The sequence below is a fragment of the Hyaena hyaena genome, unplaced genomic scaffold (genome assembly GCF_003009895.1).
Source record: "Hyaena hyaena isolate Hyena2069 unplaced genomic scaffold, ASM300989v1 scaffold_44, whole genome shotgun sequence".
NCBI lineage: Eukaryota > Metazoa > Chordata > Mammalia > Carnivora > Hyaenidae > Hyaena > Hyaena hyaena.
The window spans coordinates 3,460,718-3,484,743 of NW_024080676.1; the positions used below are offsets into that span (position 1 = coordinate 3,460,718).

Genomic DNA, 24,026 nt, shown 5'->3' on the forward strand with positions numbered 1-24,026 from the left:
ACTGTTTGTGTGAATGCAAACTGGTATAGCCACTCTGGAAAACAGTATGGAGTTTCCTCAAAAAGTTAAAAATAGAACTACCTTATGACCCAACAATTGGACTACAAGGTATTTATCTAAAGGATATAAAATATTGATTTGAAGGGGCACATGTACCCCAATGTTTATAGCAGCACTATCAACAATAGCCAAATTATGGAGACCCCAAATGTCCATCAACTGATGAATGGATAAAGAAGATGTGGTACATATACACAACAGAATATTACCCAGCCATCAAAAGGAGTAAAATCTTGCCATTTGCCACTATGTGGATGGTACTAGAGTGTATTTTGCTAAGCGAAATAAGTCAGCCAGAGAAAGATAAATGCCATGATTTCACTCATATGCGGAATTTAAGCAAAACAGATGAATATGGGGGAAGGGAAGGAAAAAGAAAAAAAAAAGAAAAAAACAGAGAGGAAGGCATACCATAAGACTCTTAACTATAGAGAACAAACTGAGGGCAGGTGGGATGGGGGATGGGTGTTAAGGAGGGCACTTGTGGTGAGCACTGGGTGTTATATGTAAGTAATAAATCACTAAATTCTACTTCTGAAACCAATACTCCACTATATGTTAAGTAACTTGAATTTAAATAAAATCTTTATAGAAAAAAGAAAAATCTACAAAGGTCACTAATTTAGTGGTTTATATGAAGAAAAATGTCTTATGGTATAATTGCCTGTAGACACAAATTCTCATGCTAGAGAGGCAATGTAGAAAATGCATGAAGTATGAATCAGAAAATTCTTTCTGCATCCCTGCTTTGTTACTTATTCGTTAATACAACCATCTATCAAACATTTATTGAGAGCCTACATGGTAGAGCAACTTTATTACTTGCTGGGAAGCATGGTAGCAAAAAAGAGAGACCCCCTCCCTGCTTTCTCTCTGTGTGTGAACATGAGCAGATGGTATGATTTTTCCTCCTCTCTAACCTTGGTTAGACTAGATGTCTGTGATCTGTTTTCAAACCTAAAATGCTAGGGTTTGTGACAGCCTTTGGAGGGAGAATTTGCCCAAGGAGCCGTGGGCCTTGAGTACTTACCTTCCTTTGGGAGAATTGGGTCTTGTCCTGATTTCAAAATAACATCAAATACAGAATATGAAAATGTTTTGGTCAGCCTCTTATCTGCGTCTGATCATCTTGGCAAAGCCTGGGTGTGGCAGTTCATGCTCAGAAGACTTCCAAGGTAGGAGGTTAAAGCTTGGAAAAGGTGGACGACTTGCATCAGTACAGGTGGGTAGCAGTTCCCAGCGTGCAGCCTCCTCTGCCTTCCCACCAATGATGTGGCTTCTTTTGCCACAGCGACTTCTGCCACAGCGTCCTTCTGTGGACAGGACCTGTTGCTCTTCTGGTCTAATGAGCCTGGAAAAGGGATTGCTCTTCAGAGGACCAGAGGTGATCAGCTTTATGGGGCAGGAAGAACTGTTCTTGAGTTCTAGTTTTTCTAGTGAGTATCAGGTAACAAGCTGCTGGTTATCCATTGTCAAAACTGCAATAAGTAGCTTTTTTGCTTGCAGCCAAGATAACATTTCTCAAGAGAAAAAAAATGGATTTCTGTAACAAAAAGAGAGGGAGAGCGAGATACTTGAACATACATAGCTGTAAGAATACAAAAAAATGACAATCCGGGCAAGTCTTCGTGTGCTTTAGGGAAATGAGCAGCCGGACTCAGCCAATCTGTTGTTTCGCGTCAATGAAAAAGACATAGGGTTTGAGGTTCCTTCCGAAACGGGGCTGGCTAATTTAGCCCCTCCCATGAGCCCGAGGGTCTGTTATATCTCGGTTCCTTGAGTACCTCTCTCACTGAGACCGACTACAGCAAGCAGAGGCTGAAAAAAATAAAGAGCAAAGAGGAAGAAAACAAAAGCTGCCAATTATGGAAGATAGAAAGGGTAAGAGCAAATTGATTTGATATGAATCCTTAAGAACAAACCAAAAAAAAAACCCAAAAAAACCCAAAAGCCCAGACCAAAAGCAAGTACTTGAAAGAGCAAGAGCCATAAATCCCCGAATGAACTTTCCCACCCTCTCTTTGCGAGAGGAGGCAGAAAAAGAACTTTGGGAAACTTTTTAGGAAACAAAGCCGGGGGTTTTAGTCAAGGGTGGCTCTTGAGTAAGCTGAAGGGGCTCATGAATATTCATGATCAATTTGCATTCAGCTCTAGCATTTTAGCGGCAAATGACTTCCCTCCCTCTGCAGTTTTAAGAAGCAGCTGCCTCATTTATAGTCCAGAGTCATCTTGCTTCGGGTCTGTACCTCAGCGAGTTGCTTGAAGATGCTGGGCTCTGTGTGTAGGAGATTTGTTTTGTTCTCAAATTTCCTGCATGCTTTCCTGTTGTGAAATTAGCAAAGGGTTCTCTGCCAGGAGTTAGAGAAGTTAATGTGGCAAGAGGCTGTCACAACAGGACCTCACAGTATGTCTTGCAAAAGACGGTCGGACTGCTTCTTGTGTGTATATGGATAGTGTGGGGGGGGGTGGGGGGGGAGGAGTGAAGGGGTGGAGGGATGAACAGTTTTATCTTAAAAAAGCAAGGCATATCTTAGTGACTATATTTAGATTTTGTCTAAAAACTGTAAGGGCAGCCTAGTTTGCACAGATGGTGTGCACTCTCTGCCTTTTACCTCTTTTGGGCATTTTCTGCCGCGATGCAGAGCCAGCTGCTTGCCAGCCCATGGGAGTCAGGAAGAGTCTCCACAGCAGTGTGGTTGTGTAGGGTTGCAAATCTTCTTCATCTCTAGTTTCTGATAGCCCCACACAGTTTTCTCACATAGAATGCAGAGCAATGGGATGAGTAGCCAACAGATTCTTAATAATGATAGTAATGAAAGCTGTTAACGTTTACTAAGTCCTTACTCTGCACCGGGAGCTACTCTAAGCACATTACCTGTATTATTTACTCCTCACATCAACTTAAGAGGTGAGTGCTATCATTATCATTCCCATTTCCCAGATGATGGTGTTACTATAATGAGAGAGTTGCTTGCTTTGGGATCACACTGTTAGTGAATGGTAAATTTGGATACAGGTGGTTGGACACAGGGTCTGTAGGCTTTTTTTCTATACTCCCACACTGTTACTCCTCCTGAAGGCTCTGGCTACTGCCAGATGTGATTGATTTTGGGTCTGCAGAGCTTTGAGCTACTGGGAGAAATGATACTGATGAAATCTCAAGTCTGAGAAGGAATCTGTGCTTTGCTATCAATTCACATACATTTTCTCATTTGGTGCTCATGGCCATTCTCTATGGTAGAGCCCAGGTATTGGTTTTTTTTTTTTTTTTTTTATCCTTTTACAAAAGGAAGTGAGTGGGACCGGGAGGGGTTAGGTGACAGTAATCATACAACTAATTTTTCCAAGTCTAGACCAGAAACACCCTCCCTCTGCTTTCCATTCTAACCTGCAGAGTAAGCCCTGTCATCTCTGAACTTAGGTCCCCACCCCCAGCCACTTTCAGTTCCCCAAGTGACCTTTCTCCTTTCTTCCCCCTCAAACCGTTGCATGGTACATGCTTCTGCCTTGAAGGCCTATCTGGCCTTCTCCTTCCCCTTCAGTCTGAAGCCACATGGCTTAGATTTGAATCTCAGCTCCACCATTTACTAACTGTGTGCCTTGGTTTCTTCATCTATAAAATGAAGAGAATAATATATCTACCTCATAGAGTTATTATGAAGACTAAATGAGGAAATTATGCAAAATTCTCAGAACAGGGTCTGACGTGTATATGTGCTCAGCAAATGTGAGCTGTTGCAATCATTCTTTCAAGCTTAATCTTAGTTGTTAATCGCAGCTTTAAGCCTACTCCTTCTTTTGAGCCTTAGGTTAGTCCCTGACTTGGCTGTTTCTACAACACTTCACTGCTCATACCTAAGCTGGTGCTGCTCATACTCATCCACATTCCTGCCCTCTGCATTTCTTCACCTTTACCCTGATGATAAATTCTTTATTCATCTTTGGATTGGCAGTGTCTAGTACAATGTTTAGCACATAGTAGGAACTCAGCAAGTGTTTAGTAAACTAAGTATTATTTTTTTAGTTGATGTTTATCCAAGAATCAGAAGGCTAGTTTAAAAGGTGATCTATGACTCTTTTCTGATTGTTGTGGTGCATGGCACCACGAGCAACAAAGTCTCCTGGGTCACCCTGGATGAGGTGGTGCAGGAAGCCCTGCACAGGAAGCAGCCAGCTCAAGCTCCAGGAGTTTTTGGAGACAGTGGAGCTGTAAACAACAACAACAAAAAGCTGTTGCCTTTTTGGCTTCAGAATCTCTGATCAAGCAGATCCCACGAATCCTGGCTTCAGGCCTGACTAAGCCTGGGAAATTCCCTTCCTTGCTGGCCTACAATGAGGATATGGTGGTCAAAGTAGATGATGTAAAGTCCACAATCAAATTCCAGATGAAGAAGGTGCTGTGTCTGGCAGTGGCGTTGGCCACATGAAGATAGCAGATGATGAACTTGTGAACAACATCCACTTAGCTGTCCATTTCCTGGTGTCATTGCTCAAGAAGAATTGGCAGAACATCCTAGCTTTGATACCTCAAGAATGCCATAGGCAAGCCCCAGTACCTGTACGAAGGCACAGTTTAATAAACCCTAGTGCTGCCAAAATAAGTAAGTAAGTAAGTAAGTAAACAAGTAAGAAATAAAAGGGGACCTACAAGTTTACAGTACAGTTCCCGCTGGTATGTACCGCTCTTTTATTCACTCTATTAAGATATCCCTTTAAGTGAATATGCTGAGAAACAAGATGCATCCCTTCTAGGAGGCTGATCTTTAGAGCTGATGTGGCCCCATGCCAGGGTACCCAGTTTGGCTGGTCCAGCTCTGGCAGAACTTTAGCCTCCACTCCCCTTTCAGCTAGGGGCCAAACTGATTTCAGATGCCTCATAGCACAACCTCACTATTTCTTAACAGAGCATCTAGTTCCAGAAATAGTGCCTCCTCAGCCCCTTTTAATAGCAACTTTATAGTCTGAAACAGTGTACTCTGGTAGTTGAAGAATACACTCCAGAGGTTGGCTCTGGATAAAATTATAAAGTATGTTAAATTTGTTTCTAGCACCCTCCCTTTCCTCTTCCTGGCATACCTTCAAAGCAGTTTGACAAATATTATTGTGTGTCTACCATTTGTAAGTCCCCATGCCAGATGTGTGAGATATAAACAGTTTGCTCACAGTCTAGTGAGGAAGACAGACATATATACAACCAACTCTAACTGAAACCAGACTCTGTGAAGCATTAATAATAATAGCTAACGTTATTATTATATGCCAGGCAAGATAATTTATATATTATTATATCATATAATCCTCACAACAAACCTATGATATCGGTTTCTGCATCTTATAGCTGAGGAGGGAAGTCACATGGCCAAGGACCCAGAGATAGTATAGGAAGAGGGGGAATTTATTTTATTCAAGTATAATTAATATGCAGTGTTATATTAGTTTCAGGTATACAATATAATGATTCAACAAGTCTATATATTACTTAGTGCTCTTAATCCCCTTTACCTATTTCATCCTCCCTTATGGCAACTACCAGTTTGTTTCTGAATTTAAGAGTCTGTCTTTGTTTTTCTCTTTTTGTTTGTTTTGTTTCTTAAATTCCATGTGAAGGAAATCATATGGTATTTGTCTTTTTCTGACTGACTTATTTCATTTAGCATTATACCCTCTAAATCCATCTATATTGTTGCAAATGGCAAGATCTCAGTCTTTATTCTTTTTATGGCTGATTAATATTCCATTAAACATATACAATGCCTCTTCATTCTTTCTTTTCTTTTCTTTTCTTTTCTTTTCTTTTCTTTTCTTTTCTCTTCTCTTCTCTTCTCTTCTCTTCTCTTCTCTTCTCTTCTTTCTTTTCTTTTCTTTTTTTAAGTAAGCTCCATGCCCTACATGGGTCTTGCACTCACAACCCTGAGATCAAGAGTTGTGTGCTCCACCCACTGAGCCAGCCATGTGTCCCTACCATCTCTTCTTTATTCATTCATCTATTGATGGACACTTGGGTTGCTTCCACATCTTGGCTATTGTAAATAATGCTGCAGTAAACATAAAGCTGCATATTTTTTTTATTTATTTTTGAGAGAGGAAGGGAGAGGGAGAGGGAGGGTCAGAGAGGAGAGGGAGAATCCCTAGTAGGCTCTGCGCTGTCAGCACAGAGCCCAACGCTGGGCTCAAGCTCACAAACTATGAGATCATGACCTGAGCCAAAATCAAGAGTCAACTCAACTGAGTGAGCCACTCAGGTGTTCCTGGTGTATATACTTTTAAAATTAGTGTTTTCATTTTCCTTGGATAAATACCCAGTAGTGGAATTACCAGATCATATAGTAGTTCTATTTTTATTTTTTTGAAGAGGCTCTGTACTGTTTTCCACAGTGGCGGTACCATCTGGCATTCCCACCAACAGTGCATGGGGATTCCTTTTTCTCACATTTTCACCAACATTTTAATTTCATATGTTTTTGATTTTAGCTAATCTGACAGATGTGAGGTGATACCTCATTGTGGTTGTAATTTGCATTTCCCTGACGTTGAGTGATGTTGAGCATCTATTCATGTATTTGTTGGCAATCTGTATGTCTTTCTTGAAAAAAATGTCCATTCATGTCTTCTGTCCATTTTTTAATTGGATTACTTACGGTTTTTTGGGTTTCTTTGGGGGTTGAGTTGTATAAATTCTGTATATATTTTGGATATTTTGGTCATTTGCAAACCTCTCCTTCCATTCAGTAGGTTGCCTTTTCTTTTCTTGGTGGGTACAGAAAGGACCAGGGGAATTTCTTTAGTTTGGAAAATTGAGGGAATTATGAGGAAAAAAGAAGCTGTTGGAGAAAAGAAAGCAGAGGAGAGTTTGTGTAACATTCTTCCATCCTGCTGTTTTTGTGCTAGAATATCAACATGACTTTAGAGACCCAGGAACAATGGCAGTCCATGTCCTTCATAAAGAACTGTTTCCTTTTGTTGTTTTTGTTGTTGTTGTTCTTGTTGTTTTTACAAATAGTTTATTGTCAACTTGGTTTCCATATAACACCTAGTGCTCATCCCCAAAAGTGCCCATTTCCCCCCTCCCCCCCCACACCCATCAGTCCTCAGTTTGTTCTCAGCATTCAAGAGTCTTTCATGGTTTGCCTGTCTCCCTCTCCCCCACCATTTCCCCCCTTCTTCTCACCCTTGGTCCTCCGTTAAGTTCCTCCTAATCCTCCTATACGTGCAATCACATGGTATTTCCTTTTTATTCATAGAAAGAATGGGGACAATTCTTTATGACTGTGAGAGTGTAAGTAACATGGCACATGCCTGTTAAAGAAAACATGAAAATATAGATTAGGGGAGAAAAGGAAAATAATCATTCCTGACAATATCTTGGTGTATTTCCTTGCAGTTCTTTTTACTATGCCTGTATTGTTTCTCTCTTTTAGCGTTTACTTGGCTAGGATCTTGAAAATTATGAGATGGCATTATGATCATTAGGCTGTACATACAGTTTTACAGCCTGGCTTTTAGTACCTGGCTTTTAGTACAGCAGCAAAGCACAAACATTTCTACCTTAGCCCCGCTCTGTTAGCATAAGTTTTATGGTTTAATAATTCCTGTTATTGAACAGTTAGGTTGTTACCATTTCCATTAAACATCTTTGTGCATGAAGTTTTTCCATATGTAGGGTTGCATGCTAGGATAGAGTCCTAGAGGTAGAAATACTGGATTAAATTTTGTAAATAGTTTTAAAAGTTGTTGATTACTGTTGTCAGGTTGCTTTGCCTTACGGTGGACACTTCATGCTCCCACAAGCAGTTCCTGTTTTGCTGCATCCCTGACAGCTTTAGTGTTTTTCTAAAAAAATAATCTTATCTACTTTTATGTTGTTTAATTTGTGTTTTTTAAATTTTGTTAATTATTTTGAGAGATACGGAGAGAGCATGAGCAGGGGAGGGGCAGACAGAGAGAGTCCCAAGCAGGCTCTGCACTGGCAACGTGGAGTCCAACGTGGGGCTTGAACTCATGAAACTGTGAGATCATGACCTGAGCCAAGATCAAGAGTAGGACACTCAACCTACTGAGCCACCCAAGCACCCTGAATGAGTATTTTTTTAATTATAGCTAAATGCAGTGTTTTTTACATAATGTGCTTTTTCTTTTGTATGCTGTTTATATCCTTTGCCTATTTATTACTTATTTGGATTTTATGTTTTTAAATTAATATATGTGAGCTTTTCGTCAAATAAAGATATTCAACTTTTTCTGCCATATTCACAACAGTTTTTCTAAATCTTCCCTTAGTGTTTTTTTTTTAATACAAAGACTTATAGCTATAAATAGATCCAATACACTTTTATCAGTGGTGCTGTGGTTTTCAAAGTAGTTTGATACTGCATTTTTATGGTCTTTTTAACCCGGAATAATATATATATTTTTTAAGTTTCAAGTGATTGTTGTTTTTGCTTAAACTATTTTAATTAAAATTTCATTTTATTTCACAATGGTTAGAAGAATATGGCTTTATAATTTCTGAGGTTTCTTTGTACTTAAGCATGTAGTGATTTTTTTTGTAATGCTTATAAAGGAGATATATTCTGTTTTTAAGTTATACAATGGGGTATTTACAAATTTATCCAGTCATTTCAAACATATGCTAACCTCTCCCCAACCATAATTTTCCCCTATGTGAAAGGATAGTCAATATCCATTATTTTCAGTTTTTTGGGGAGGAGAATGCGATATGAGTCATTTTTATCGTGGCTTGTTAGAAAAGTAGGGGCATGATGGAGAGTTGGGAATATGGAAGGAAGGTAAAGTAGATGCAGAGAAGGAGTAATTCAGTGTTGGGAGAGAGACAAGGAGGTCAGGGGATGTTCTCAGGTGGCAGCTGAAGCAGCTGAGCCTGGTGTGGCTACCTAACTTTAGGAAGTATGCAATGGCTGTGAGTGAGAGTTACCACGCCTCTCCGTTTCATATAACCATGGAAGGTTCCAGGAGCCCAGAGCCAGAACGAAGGACTGTTTGGCAGGATTTAAGAGGTGAGGTCAGAATCGCTGAACCATAAAATTGAAGCAGTATTGTTTAAGTGGATAAAGACTCAGACACATGCACAGAAAGACATCTGAAGTGATGCGTCATCAGTTAAATAAGTTTTTAGGCTTTGTGCTGAAGAGACAAGGTAAGGAGGACCCGAACAACCCTTGTTTCCAGTGAACAGGGCTAGTTAACAGAAATTAATAGTGCAGTACTCATATTTTCCAATTTAAGCTATGTAAAAATGTTGTTGATACCATCTTTTGCTTAGTGTCTGCTTTCAAAATTTTTAAAAATTAATTTATTTGTAGAGACACAGAGAGTACATGGGAGGGGTAGAGAGAGAGAGAGAGAATCCCGCTGTCATTGTGAAGCCTGACATGGGTCGATCCCACAAACCATGAGAACATGACCTGAACTGAAATTGAGTCAGATACTTTATTGATTGAGTCACCCAGGAGCCCCTATGTTTTCTTTTTATTGCTTTTTTTTTTGATGAGTTGAGAAATTGATTTTTTCACAGAAATAGTGCTTTTTCCCACAGATTTACTTTCTTTTTCTTCTTTTTTATAGTAACTCAGGTAGGCTGCAAAGATTACAGCTCCTAATCTTTAGAATTTATGTATGTCCTATTGGGAAAGAGTCTTCACAGATGTGATTAAATTAAAGATCTGGGGAGATTATCCTGGATTAGCCAGGTGGACCCTAAATGCAATCACAAATGTATAAGGAGGGAGTGGGGGATTTGACACAGAAGGCAATTTAACCATTGAAGCAAGATGCTATGCTGCTGGCTTTGAATATGGGGGAGAGGGCCACTAGCCAAGGAATGTATGGAATGGAGTGTGGAAGATGGAAAAGAAGAGCAGCTCTGCCAGTACCCTGATTTCAACCTAGTGAAGATGATTTCAGATTTTGGACCTGTAGAACTGTAAGAGAGTAAATGTGTAAATGTGTATTTTGCTTTAAGCCACCGAGTTGGTGGTAATTTGTTATGGCAGCCATAAGAAACTAATACAGTTAAGTTTTTAATAAATGGAAGTGGTGGTGGCTTTAGCTAGTTAACCTACAGGTTTAGTGTGTATTGGACCACCTGCTGTTCTAGTCCCCTTACAGCTGTTAACTCCGTTCATTCTCAAACATGCGTTTGAGATCAGTACTGTTTACTGTACCTATCTTACAAATGAGAAACTGAAGAAGTGACTTAGTAAAAGTCTCTCCATTGGTCAGTGTTGAGGTTGAGATTTGAACCCATAGTTGTTGATCTTATTATTTTGAGATATAATTCACATCCACATAATTTACCCACTTAAAATCTACTTTTCGGTGTTTTTTAGTATGTTCACAGAATTGTGTAGTCATCACTACCATCAGTTTTAGAACATTTTATCACCCCAGAAAGAAACCCTGTACCCATTACTCATTTCCATTTTCTCCCTACATACCCCCTGTTCCTCCCACAGCCTTAGGCAAACACCAGTCTCCTTTCTGCTAAAGTTTTGCCTATTCTGAACATTTCATGTCACATATTCCACTATATGGATAAACCATACTTTATATCCATTCATCACTTGATAGATATTTGGGGTGTTTCTACCTTTTAGCATTATGAATAATGCTGCTCTGAGCATTCCTGTACTAGTTTTCATGTGGATCTATGTTCTTAATTTCTTTTGGATATATACCTAGAAGTGGGTCATATGTCTATGCTTAACCATTTGAGGAGCTGCCAGATTCTTATCCAAAGTAGCTGCATCATTTTACATTCCCACCAGCAGTGTATAATTGTTGCAGTCTCTCTCCATCCTTGTCTAGCCTTTTTATTTTTTAATTGATCTTTGATTATAGGCATCCTGTTGAGTGTGAAGTGGTGTCTCATGGCTTTGATTTGCATTTCCTTGATGGCTAATGATTTTGAACATCTGTTTGTGTGTTTAATGGGTATTTGTATATCTTCTCTGGAGAGGAAACATTTGCCTAATCCAAAGTCATGAACATTTGCACTTAGGTTTTCTTTGAACGATTTTGTAGTTTTAGCTCTCACATTTAGGTCTTTGATCATTTTGAATAATTTTTGAATGTGGTATGAGGTGGGGGACCAACTTCATGTGAATATCCAGTTGTCCCAGTGCTATTTATTGGAAAGACTCTTCTTTTCCCCAGTGAATTTTCTTGGCATCCTGTTGAAAATCAATTGACTGTAAATGTGAGGACTCTCAGCTGATCTGTATGTCTCTGTGTCAATTCCACACTGCCTTGATTACTATAACTTTGTAGTAAGTTTTGAAATCAGAGTTTTTCAGTTTTGTTTTCTTTTTCAAGATTGATTTTTACTATTGGGATCCCTTGAATTTTCATATGAATTTTAGGATCAGCTTGTCAGTTTCTGAAAAGAAGCTATCTGGAATTTTCATTTTATTTTCCATGTATCCTTTATGAACCATTGGCTTAAAAAATTTTTTTTAATGTTTTATTTATTTTTGAGAGAGAAACAGCATGAGCCGGGGAGGGTCAGAGAGAGAGGGAGACACAGAATCTGAAACAGGCTCCAGGCTCTGAGCTAGCTGTCAGCACAGAGCCCGACATGGGGCTCCAACCCATTAACAGTGAGATCATGACCTGAGCTGAAGTCAGACACTTAACTGAGTTAAGCCACCCAGGCGCCCCACCATTGGCTTTTTAAATCCAAGTTGAGTCTCTGTTTTCATGGAGGAATTTAAATATATTAGTTCACATTTCTTTTACTTGTCATTCTTGTTTTATTCTCCCTGGTGTTTAATATTTTCTCATACCATGGTTTTTACTATATGGACTTGCACTTTTGCTTACTTATTTTTTTTAATAGTTTATTGTCAGGTTGGTTTCCACATAATACCCAGTGCTCATCCCAACAAGTGCCCTCCTCCATGCCCATCACCTGACATTTATATTTCTTAAGTAAAACAACTTGAGTACAGACTTCCTTTCACAGATTTGCCTAGAATATGGTAAACCCCCTTGATTTCCAAATTCAAGACTTCTTTAAGCAAGCAAGAAAGATTTCTCTTGGCGTAACTCTGATCAGTGTTCCTGCTTTGTTCGTTTTTTTCCCCCCAAGATCTATTATTTGAATCTCTAATCTCTGAACACTATCTACCTTTTTTCTTTGATCTACCTTTCTCTCTCTCTTTCTCTTTCCTTTCTTTTTCTTTCCTTTCCTTCATTTGTTTTTCTTTGTATTCTGAGAGTGTTTTCCTATGATCACTGATGCAATTTTCCTTAATTGTCTTCCAATATAAACTTTCATTCAGCTGCAATGTTTTTGGTTACCATGAAATCTTTTATCTTAGTCTGTTCTCTTCTCATGGCAACATCCTCTTGTATCTAAAAAATAAACAAGGAAAGATTTCTCTCTCTTTCCTGCATCATGTCTATTTTAGAGGCAAGCTTTTCCTCTGTCATTCTTTCTACTTTACTGCAAAATTTATTTAGTCTAAGGCCTTACCATTAAAAAAAATATATCCTTTTGTTTGTGTGTGCAAATGGATGTGTGTATTTTTCACCTTGTTCTAAAAAGAATTTAAGTAAGAGTAGGGGAGATTCATCCTAACCCAGTGTTAGAGATGATTGGAATGCATAGTCACCCCTTGGCTCCCTCAAATTCCCTTTGGATCCTGAAAGAATGCAGTCACCAAGTGCTAGATCCCCTCAACATGTGGGAAGACATTTCAATCCTCTAGCCAAAAAAGGCTAACTCATATCCAAGAAAGGAGGGAAATGTCCTGTCACTATATAGTCATGTTTGAGAGGATAGTCTGCAGTTGTCAGACATTCTCTCAATGTTATTGTCCAGAGACATGAAGACATCCAGGAAGGACCTTTCTTAGGACCCATTTTCTTCTCTTGTTCCTTCCCCACTAAGAGCAAATTTATGTTGAACTGGAGAGTGAGCTTCTTGTGCCTTGCCTGAGTAATGCCTGTTTTTGGAGATCAATTTTAAGATCCCTTTATACTCATGGTAGACACATGGCTGCCAATTCACAGAGGCAAAAACAAACTCAAACAAACAAAACAAAGCAAGACAAATCAACCAACCCCAGGGCTTCTCAAAGAGTTACTCTTGCCTCTCCCATCACACTCTGCTGCTCTTCTCCCATAATGTGCATTTGTTCTAAGTTAATGAGTATTGGGAGGGCCAAGTAAGGCCTCTGCTTACTTGTACCTGGTCATGCTGCCATGCCTTAGAAGAGATGATGCTGGCCATTACTGTCATGTCTTAATTCTAATACATTGGCTTTTCATTTGGGAAAAAATACGATTTCCTTTTAAGGCATAGTTGTAGATTTTCACACAAACATGGGAGAGTGTGGCTAAGTATTTTCACTTATGCTACCATCATGTTTGGTGGTCATAAGACTTGGCTTTGTGAGATCACTCTGGCAGCAGTCTAGGGAATGAACCAAGATTGGTGAGCAATGGAGGGAGACTCATATTAGGTTTCTGCAGTAGCCCAGTAGGTGAGAGTTTGAGAGGTGACGGGGACCTGCACTAAGGCATTGATGGTCCAGGGTGTGGGGGCAGAGGAATGGATGAGAGGGGCTGGATTTAGACAATTTTCTGAAGTAGAGAGTTAAGTAGCTTGTTGGGAGAGAAGGAGAAAAAGATGTCAAGACTTATTCTCAAGTTTAGACTTGAATGATTGAGTCAATAAATGTTTATAAAATAAGGCTAGGAAGCAGGGAAGGAGAGTAGATTTGGCAGGGGAGGAGAGAGATAACAAGTTCATCCTGGCACATGCTAAACATAAGATGTTTATAAGACATTAAGCAGAGATATTCTGTGGATTGCTGGAATTTTGGGTCTAGAGCTTGGAGAGGTCTGGCCAAAATCCAGAGATAATGAGAGTTTGAGTTGGAAAGGATGGGCATGAATAAATCTCCCTCAAAAGTGTAGAGAATGAAAACAGAAGAGGATGAAGAATGAGACCTAAGAAGTACCAATGTTAATAAAGGGATGGGAAGAGAAAGGATATAAGAAAAGAGATTCAGAATCTCTTCTGATATTTGTGCTTTCTGTTGCTTACTTTAGTAGCTGAGTGGTTTGCTTTATTTATTTATTTTTTTAAATGTTTATTATTGAGAGAGAGAGAGAGAAAACACGACTGCGGGAGGAGCAGAGAGAGAAACACACACAGAATCTGAAGCAGGTTCCAGACTCTGAGCTGTCAGCACAGAGCCCGACATGGGGCTCAAACCCACAAACTATGAGATCATGACCTGAGCCGAAGTGAGCCACCCAGGTGCCCTATGACTGGTTTACTTTCTTACATTCCTGCAGGGTTGCCCTCTCCACACTATCGTGATATCACAAGTTTTGGTTAAATCAATATACAATGTTTCCTTTAGCATGAGTAAGTATGGTTTGTGCCTTAGATGTTCTTTTTTATTTTTACTGGTATTAATAAGGCCTCTCACTTATTTATCTGCTTAGTTCTCAACATCTATTAGTAATCCTTTTTTTTTTTTGCAAACCCTTTGATATACTTTCCTACATAGTCAGTAATTTTTCCTTTTTGTCCTTCTTTCCTTGTCTGTTCTTTTTTAAAATCTCCTTTCTAAACCTGTTGTCCTATCCCCATCTAAGCTGGTTGCTCCCCTAGACTGCTGCATGGTTATCTTCCTGGCCTTCCCCTGACCTTTCTACTGTTGATTTTGATTCTCCATTTGTACTACATCTTTTCCTTTTCCTAGGTTCACCACCTCATTTGGGTGGAGCACATCCTTTGGTACTTCCTGAGAAAAGGTGTATTGGATTAAAAATGTTGAGGCCTTTGTGTCTTTTGGACTTTTGAGGTCTGATGCTATTCTTATTCCCAATTATTTTTATGCCACTTGTTCCTCCCACCCCACCCTCCATTTTCTAGGAAGCATTTAGGTTATTTTTCTTTATTCCTTAGGTACTAAACATGTATAGTGATGTACTTTGAGATGTGTTTATTTTCATCTATTGTGTTGGGTATTCAGCCCCTCCCATCTGGCAACTCAGATCCTTTAGTTCTGGGAAATTGTCTCCTATGGTTTCTTTGATAATTTTCTTCCCACAATTTTCTCTGATCTTTCTTTCTGGAAGGTGTATTAGTCAGGTGCTGTCTCTCTTGTATCAATAATTTTAATTTCTTATGTTTTCTCCCCATCCTCTTTGGCAGTCAGCTCTACCTTCTAGGATATTTTCTCAACTTTATCTTTCAAATTTCAAAGAAATTTGTTAACTTCATTTTTCAGTTATTATAGTTTAAAATTCTAAAAACTTGCTTCTATTTTCTGATTGTAAATAAAACTGTACACTCTTTTAGTCCCACACATGCAGTTTTTTCTGTGAGGATGGTAATTGAAAATTTCCCCTCTGTTTCTTCTGGGTTTGTTTATTTGTTTTCATTTTAGTCTTTCCTGTTGAAGTCTTTTCCCACATATTATTATTATCTTTATACAATTTTGTCAGGTCAGTATTTTTATTATCCTCATTTTATGGTCACTATGTCTTAGAAAGTATATCACTGTTTTATTTTTCTTACCAGAGATGTTGGAAAAAGTTATCGTGGACCAGCCAAATCCACAGTCCAGCGTCTTGCTCAAGTTGAATTCTCTGTTGAGTCCTAAAGTCTCTGCTTGCCCTTCTATACTTTACCTTTCCTAAATGCCAGAGAGAGTTGACTTACTGTATGAGAAAGCTCAGTTAGAAAGATTTGCTCTTTTTAAAGTTTAACTGAATATTTTCTCCTTTCCTGCATCTTCCTTCTGCCATTCGCACTAGTTCTTCCCTTTGAGCCATAGAGGTGGACCACATCTAAATCCCTTTCCTTAGGATAGTCCATCAGATATTTGAAAGGATATTTTCATGACTCCGGCCATGTCTGCCATTCCCCAGCTGAAGAGGCCTTGGCTTTCCTACTGTATTTCACTGTTTTGTCAAGTTCCAGTTGGGTAACATTTTTGTTTGTGGGGAAGCTTCAGATCAGCTCCAGGCTGTTAAGGTCTCACTTTAAGTGTGTCATCTAAAACTTAATACAGAGTCGAGATGTGCTTTGAAGGTCTGAGCCTTGACTAGGGTCCTGTCACTTTATTAATGTGTCCTGCAGTTGGTTTAGTTTTAACCTACAGAGTATCATATGCTCTATCATCTTTTCCTTCTAGGAAAAGAATAGTTTTGATAACTTTCTTGTAAATTTTAATTTCTAGGACTTTGTGCTGCTTACTTCTACTTACTTCCTTTTGATTAGGGTTATGAATATGTTATCCTTCTTGGTTACTGCTTTTACTTCTTAGGATTTCCTTTACAAGGCCAATTAATCTTCACCCTAGATGTTAACCCAAATGGAGGTGCCAAGGTGATATTAAAAAATGGAAAGATCTGGGGCGCCTGGGTGGCTTAGTCGGTTAAGCGTCCGACTTTCGCTTAGGTCATGATCTCGCGGTTCGTGGGTTCGAGCCCCGCGTCGGGCTCTGTGCTGACTGCCAGCTCAGAGCCTGGAGCCTGTTTCAGTCTGTGACTCCCTCTCTCTCTGACCCTCCCCTGCTCACTCTGTCTCTCTCTCTCTCTCCTAGAAATAAAAAAAAAAAAAAAAAAAAAAAAATTAAAAAAATGGAAAGATCTTGTTAATACTTTAAAAGGAAGACACAATGTAAACAGGAGTTTTCTAGGATCCATGTTAAGCACTTTGGACACATTACCTCATTTGACCTTTACAACACTCTTATGACATGAGAAATACTTATTCCCACTTAAATCTGAGGAAGTGAGGCCAATGCCATATAACTAGGAAGGCCAAAGGTGTGATACAGTCCTAGAAACACCAGACTCCAGGCTGATGGTGCTGTTACCTAGAGAACTGAAGCTCACACATTACATTTTGTGCTAATTATGGCTAATATTATTGAATGGAATTATCTTATATAGCCTACTGAGGTGTATTACATCTTTCTGTTTCTTTTAACAGAGCATACCAAGCATAAAAACATTTATTTGACAGACCAAGGTGATGACATTGGCATTCTGAACATTAAATTTTATGGTTCTTTAAAAGCAGGGACTAGGTGTTATTCACACTTTATATATCCAGTACCAAACACATTCTAGACAATCAGATGTTATTCAAATCAGTGTAAGTGTGAATATATAAATGAGTACAGAATGAATGAATGAAATTATAATATAGCAGTGACTATTAAAGTTTTTAGGTCTATTAAAGTTTTTAGGCCTATTTGCCCCTATACATCTTCAATAAATTTGTCCCTATATAAGTCTTCAGTAGACTGCTTTGCTTTATGAGCTCACATGTTTGCTCTTTGTAATGTTTTTCATTTCTTATTGTCACTGTTCTAAGTGAAATATCCATAGATATGACATGTACCTGAAGCTCTTTGTAGATGGTGAGAGTAAAAGGAAGTTGCTATAGGTATTTCAGATCATTGTGTCCAAGGGAGACAAATAAATTCATGTTTGGTCCAGACCATGGCTGTATTCAAGGGCTTTGATCCAGGGTGGGGGTCTAGCTGCAGGGGCATCTGGGAAGTACATCCATGGTCTGTTGCCAAGTCATTGGGCAGAAAGTCTGTCTGAAGTCACTGGAAGTTGAATTCAGATCCTACATGAAAGGAGTGGACTGAAACCAGTAGAAAAGTGGCCCTCTACCACTTTGGTCAACATCTGTGGTCTGACTCTAATCCTAGGGTAGAAATGAAGCAAGGACCAGGACCTGGGTGGCCAGACTCTAATGTACTCTGTGATAAATTAAGCTAAGGAGGTTTGCCCAGATTCTCCTAAAGGAGAGAATTAAATTCTTTGCAGGATACTTGACCCAAGGTATGGAAGCAACATGGGTTTTCAGATGCTCTCCCATTATGGTGAAGAAGTTTCTAATATACTGTAGGAATTAGGTGGGGTTGATCCTCAGGAGATAAACCTATTGTGTCTTCACTGGGAGTAGGGCAAAGCTGGACAGGTACAAACAGACAAGGGCCAGTTGCTGATGGAAGTTTTGTGAGTAGGAGCTTCTTTCTCTCCTTTGAAACTTCTGCCCTCCAGTTTGTTAACATCTGTCTCAAAATACACTGCTCTGGAGGTGGCTGGGTGGCTCAGGTGGTTAAGTGTCTGACTCTTGATTTTAGCTCAGGTCATCATCTCATGGTTCATGAGTTTGAGCCCCGCGTTGGACTCTGCCCTGACAGTGTGGAGCCTGCTTGGGATTCTTCTCCCTCTCTCTCTCTCTGCCCCTCCCTGGCTCACACTGTTTCTGTCTCTCTCAAAATAAATAAATAAACTTAAAAAAATACATTGCTCTGAACTGAAGATATTACTGCAGAGTGAGTGCAATGAAGGCATTGATTTGCAGTGAGTGGTCCATAAAAGGACTTACATTATGCCAGGACCTATTCTAAGTGCTTGACTTTCAGTATCTTATTTATCTGTACAGCAACACTTTTTGACCCATCAAGCTAGAGAGTATTTCCACCACCCAAAAAGTTTCCTCATGATTCAATACATATTTCTTTACTTTTTATTCATTCATTGAGTAAAGAACTGGAAATCACTGTGGGTGGTACATTCCCTTTCTGCATCACATTGGAAGTGAGATGTTGATAAACTGGTATGTCCAGAATGTCAGAGACCATGCTGTGTAATGAATATGTGTCAAAGGAAATAGTGACATGAATGTGACTGGCACTAATATGGTAGTCCTAAGAAAAATTGGAACCCTGCTTCTGCTCAATCAAGAAGGTTAAGCTAAAATATTTTAAGAGACTACCCAGTATTGGAGGAAAGGGTTATTATAGGGCCATTTGGGGGAAGTCCAAGGTCTTAGGACAGTCATGAGCAGAGAGGATGTGAAGGGGGAGAGAGAATTTTCCCTGTTGCGTTAGTGACTGCATCCTGCGTTAGTTCATCTCAGCTCTGTTTTTTTCTCCCCCCCCCCCCCCCCCGGCCTTTCCATTATTTTATCTATTTATAGGGATTCTCTAAGAACTCTTAAGCCTGCTTGTTTTTACCTTCTGGCCCTCTGTATCACAAATTCTACTGGTTTCAGTATTCTTGGATGTTAGTGGGGATGGTGAAATGGAGGCATAGAGAATATTTGGGATAAAAAGACATGGGACTGGAAGTAGAAAGCTTGGTTGAGTTGTACAACCAGCAGCATACAGGTGGGGCAAGTGTCCTTGCTCTTCAGCCTCAGCTTTTGCATACCTATAAAACAGGGTGTGTGTGTGTGTGTGTGTGTGTGTGTGTCCGTGTCCCCTCTGTGTCCTAGGGCGTTTCTCTGAGGATCAAAAAGAGAGGGGACATAAATGCACTTGCAAACTATTGTTGAGACCATTGAAATGTAAAGTTTTCTATCACTGTTGCTATTATGACCTTAACATTTGCAAGCCCTCTTTTAAATTGGAAGCCCCCTAAGCCACAGTGGTTTGTGTAGTGGAGTCATTACTGTGTTGGAGCTTTAAATGGAGACTTTATCCATGATTTATGAAAGGTCGTCCACCCCAGAGTCATATGTGAACAGAAAGCAAATTTGTTTGTTGTTTAGTTTCAAGTTCTGTTAGCTTCAAATAGAGGTCTTTGGGAGTCCTTGGCTGGCACATCAAGGGGGCATTTCGAAGGAAATCTGTATGAGACCTCAGACCAAAGAGGCATTCTGCTATTTCTTTCTAAAAAGGAAAAAAATTCTACTTGTTTGGGTGCATGAGCATATGTGTACCAGCTTGCTCTAATCCTTTCCCCCATGCCTTCCTTTGCTTGTTCCATTTTAAAGATAGAATAATCTTACACCCCAGATTTTATACTATCTTCTACTTTAGGACTTCCACAGTATTTCTAGAAATGTTGCCTAAGTAGCATTACACCTTCTTTATTTCACAGGTATACATAAAAAGCAATATCCATTAATATTCTTCATGGCATTTTGATGGTAGGAAAAATATCTGAGTTTATTTTTAGGGGAAATCACATGGCAGAAAGAATAACAAATATTTGTGGTTGCCTTGGGAACTCAACTTCTAGATATTACGATTATGGAAAGGAGGAACAGATTTGGAGCTGGGCCAACTGGTCACCAAGTAACGGAACAGGAAGAAGACCTGAAAGAGTTAGAAATAAGTAGATCTATGTAAAAAAATAAAAACAACAACAACAGATGCCTTGTCAATTTTTTCCTTTTTGTCTGTTTCTGATTACTATATCCTGCCTTCCTGAGAGAGTACTGTGATGGGATGCTTAATATAACCAAGTGATTTTCTTATTCTGTGTGCGTGTGTGTGTGTGTGTGTGTGTGTAAGAGTCAAGGTAGCAATTTGCCAAATTGTCCTCATAGGAGAAGGTTTCAAAGGGGAGACACTAAAGCCAGGAAATCCAGCTTTTTGTATTCCTGGATCTTTCTTGGAACAGCCCGTTATTTGTGACATTTACAGATGTAGCCCCCGCTGCTCAGGAATAAGTTCCTCGGAATACATACAGGCTTTATGGGAACATTAAAAATTTCCTATGCTGCTTGTTGCCAGCATTTCTCGCACTGATACTCACCAGCAGCTCGTTGCTCTGGCCAACCTCAGAGACAAGGGGACTGCTGTGAACTCTGATGTCTCATGCAAACAGAGGGGCTGACTGTGGGGTTTGAAGGCCTGGAAGAAGATTCTGGTTTTGTTCCCCAGTCACTCCAAGGCCTTGCTGGACCCAGGATATGGAAGTTCTGTACTTGTATGGCCTTCTGAGTTGCATACTGCATTTGACTTGCTGTTCCCCTAGAAAACATTTGATGTACACCCCAAACACTCAGGGCCTGTTGGAAAGCACCCCTAGGTCTAATACTCCTCCTGGAGCTGGCAGAAAATGGAGGGAATGAGTTACTTGGGGAAAGAAGTAAAGCTGGAGGTCAGAGTGGGGGTAGGATTCAAGCATCAGGGTCTACAAGGCTCCAAGGCTCTCGCCACTCCATTCCCACAGGCCAAGATAGTGATGAGGTGTGTTATTGGGAGTTAAGCCTAAGGGAGGGATATGTGTGAGGCATAGGTGACAAGGACTCGGTTATGTTATCTAAGGTGATAGAGGTTGACAGGCCCATTTGGAGAAGTCAGAAAACACAGGTAACCGACTCTATTGCTGCATATCAGCTGTCAGGAGCTGCTTTGATGAGGGCATAGTGCCAGCCCACATAACTGGACAGCCACTGTGGAAGTCATCGTCTCTGATTTCTCCTCCATGGCCAAACCTCAGTTCTTCTGTGATTCTGTATCTGTCTGTATCTCCTGCTGCAGTGACTGGACACCTCCCCTCTATTGTCACAAATTGTATTCAAGACAGTCTCTTGTTCCGGGCCAACTCCATTGATCTAAGAAAAGGAGGTAGAGCAGGATGTTCAAGCATTTGGATGAACTAAACTTCCAATCCTAGTTCTGCCTCTTAATAGCTACATCATCACCTCAGGCAGGTAACTTAACTTCTCTGTGTCAGTGTTCCCACCAGTACAATATGATTAAATTGTATTGGTTTGTTCAGAGGACTAAATGAGGTAATGCAAGCCCAACCGTGGCTTTGGCTCAAGCAGCAGTTGCTGAAATAGTCTATTTATTGTGGCCAAGATCATAAGGCCACAAGACATGAAAAGCAGCCACAAAACCCAACCTAGATACTTAAGCGGCAGAAACCACCTGTGGTGACCTTCTTAGAAGATGGCTATGTTAACTAGCCATACGTGGCTGAAGGAAGTGCTTAGGTGGTAAGTTTGCGGAGGAAGGGTAAGAGAATATAGAAAAGGGAAGAGTTAAATGAATGTCAGTTCCTCCTAATAACCAAGAGCATAGTGTTCCCAGAATCACACAGGCTTGTGCTTACATTCCAGCTCTGCACTTACCGTGTGACCATGAGCACATTGCTAAACATCTGACCCCCAGTTTCCTCAAGTGCAAATTGGGCATGTTATCTACAGTGTTGTGAGGATTTCATGGATAGTGCACGTAGTGTTTAGCACAGTGTCTGGTACCCAGCAAGCACATAATAAATGGTAACTGTGAAGATGACAGGAGTTTTTCTGGTCTAGAGTCTTCCAGTGCTGCTCTTTCCATTCAAGGAGCCAGGAAGGGGACAGGGTGGGTACTTGGTAAAACTGGGAGCTGGTGAAGTGGATGTGGTATCTGAGGGCTTCATTTCTGAACCTCTCTTTTATATCCTGAGCCTTATGTGCTCCCACCCTGCTGCCCAGTACCTGGGTGCTGCCAAAGGTCTTTTGCTCCAACCCATTCCAAAGGATAGTTTGCCCCTTGCCCTCCACTTATACTGCTTCCAAACCCATGTTCTTTCTGTTCAGCTTTTCTACAGCCAGGTTTTGGGAACACAGTCTGTCTCAACGTTTCATTTTAAGGTGTCAAGAACCACACAACTCCTTTCCATTTTAAGGCCACCAGAGTATTTCTTTACTCCCCTGAATTGGAAATAAGAGCAAGAAGCAGTGGAGTGGAGAGGGTACTTTGAGCCCAAGGACTTCCATATTGCCCTGAAAGGAGTCTGCAAGACAAGTCTGGAGGAGGGGCAGAATCAACAGGGGAGGAAGGAGGTGTGCATTTCCCTACGGCATCCCCTTTCTTTGCCCAAGAAGGTGAAACCTAAGCCTGACGTTGCTGAACCCTAAGGCTGACGAAGCAACCTAAGCTGACGTTGCTTTCCAAGGAATAGGCTGACCCAGCACTGATGCCCACAAGCCAGGCTCAGTCCTAGATTCTGGCTTCCAGTGCACACTGTCAGCAGCAAAACCTGGTTTCCAAGCCACCAATTCTAGTGAGAAAAAGTATCAGCAAATGGTGAAGTGACAAGAGTCTTCTCATCCACCCTAGAATTTTCTATCCTGAGGAAAAGAAGAATCCTAGAAATTTGGGAAATTATAACATTTTTCAATACCATTTTACAGATGTAAAAAGCCTCTGGTTACTTGGGTATTGTGCATTTGCATATTTGATTTTATGCACTGATTAAAAATGAAGTTATGGCCTTGCAAGCTATAATTGTCATTATCATAACAATCATAATCTCTGAATTTACAGTTCATATGGGAGTTTCCTAAACATTATTCAGTTTAATTTAACTTTTTTAGCAACTCCATCAAGCAGGTAGTATTACTATTAGTTCTCCTTTTACAGTTGAAGAAACAAAGACTGAGAATGTGACTTATTCAAGATCCCAGATCCTGTAACCCCTAGGTGTTGTTCTGCTGTTGCTTTTTCATTTAGGTAATATGATACCAACATTAGAATAATTCATGGAAAGGTTTGAGGCTATGGATTTTTGCCTCTTCCAATCTGAAGCATAATAAGCTACATTAATTCCAGGAAAAGAGCTGAGAGAGAAAAAAGGAGAATAAATCTATGATTCATTGATACAACTTTTAGGGAAATTGGTAAGTCTAGAATTTCAAGTTTTATTTTGATCATCTTCATTTTTTTTTTTCAAATCAAAGTTTAATCTATTGAGATAGATGTACTTCTACTCTACATAAACATGAAGCGCCTCATGTCACAGGGCTTAGAAGTCTGGGTATCCTAACTGATTGGAGGCAGTGAGTTCTATTTCTTATTCAAAGTCACAAATGTTTTAGAACAGGGAGGGAATGTTAAGATATTGTTTGTATGAAGATACAAAAGCATTAGATTGGCAGCTTGATGCAAGGCTTTGGATGAGAATACAAAGAAGGAAGAGTGAAAAGGACATTGTTGTAGAAGATAAAACCACCCTAGTCAGGTGGAGGCTTTGGATGAAGTGTTTCTATTGCAAAGCAAACACAGAAGCAAAGTAAACTGTGAATGGAGTTTTTCAACTAAAGGAGGGTTTTGCAAACTAGATATTCTAATTGTTAGTATTTCAAACATAGTATTACTATGCCAGCTTGGTCTTGGGGAAGTTGCTTAATCTGTCTCATTTGCATTTTCCTTATCTGTAAAACA

At 39.9% G+C, this 24,026-nt stretch overlaps 1 protein-coding gene across 2 annotated transcripts in view; it reads left to right on the forward strand.

Annotated features, from left to right (window-relative positions):
* The first annotated feature begins 1,811 nt into the window (after positions 1–1,811).
* Positions 1,812–24,026, forward strand: part of ENTPD1 (ectonucleoside triphosphate diphosphohydrolase 1) — a 94,061-nt gene continuing 71,846 nt past the window's right edge. The window contains exon 1 of one of the 2 annotated variants that reach the window (XM_039230210.1): positions 1,812–1,941. In XM_039230210.1, coding sequence (XP_039086141.1) covers positions 1,926–1,941 — 16 coding nt within the window. In that variant the 5' untranslated portion in view covers positions 1,812–1,925. Of the gene's footprint in view, positions 1,942–2,912; positions 2,969–24,026 lie in introns of those variants that run through there. The other variant, XM_039230212.1, reaches the window with a different exon arrangement.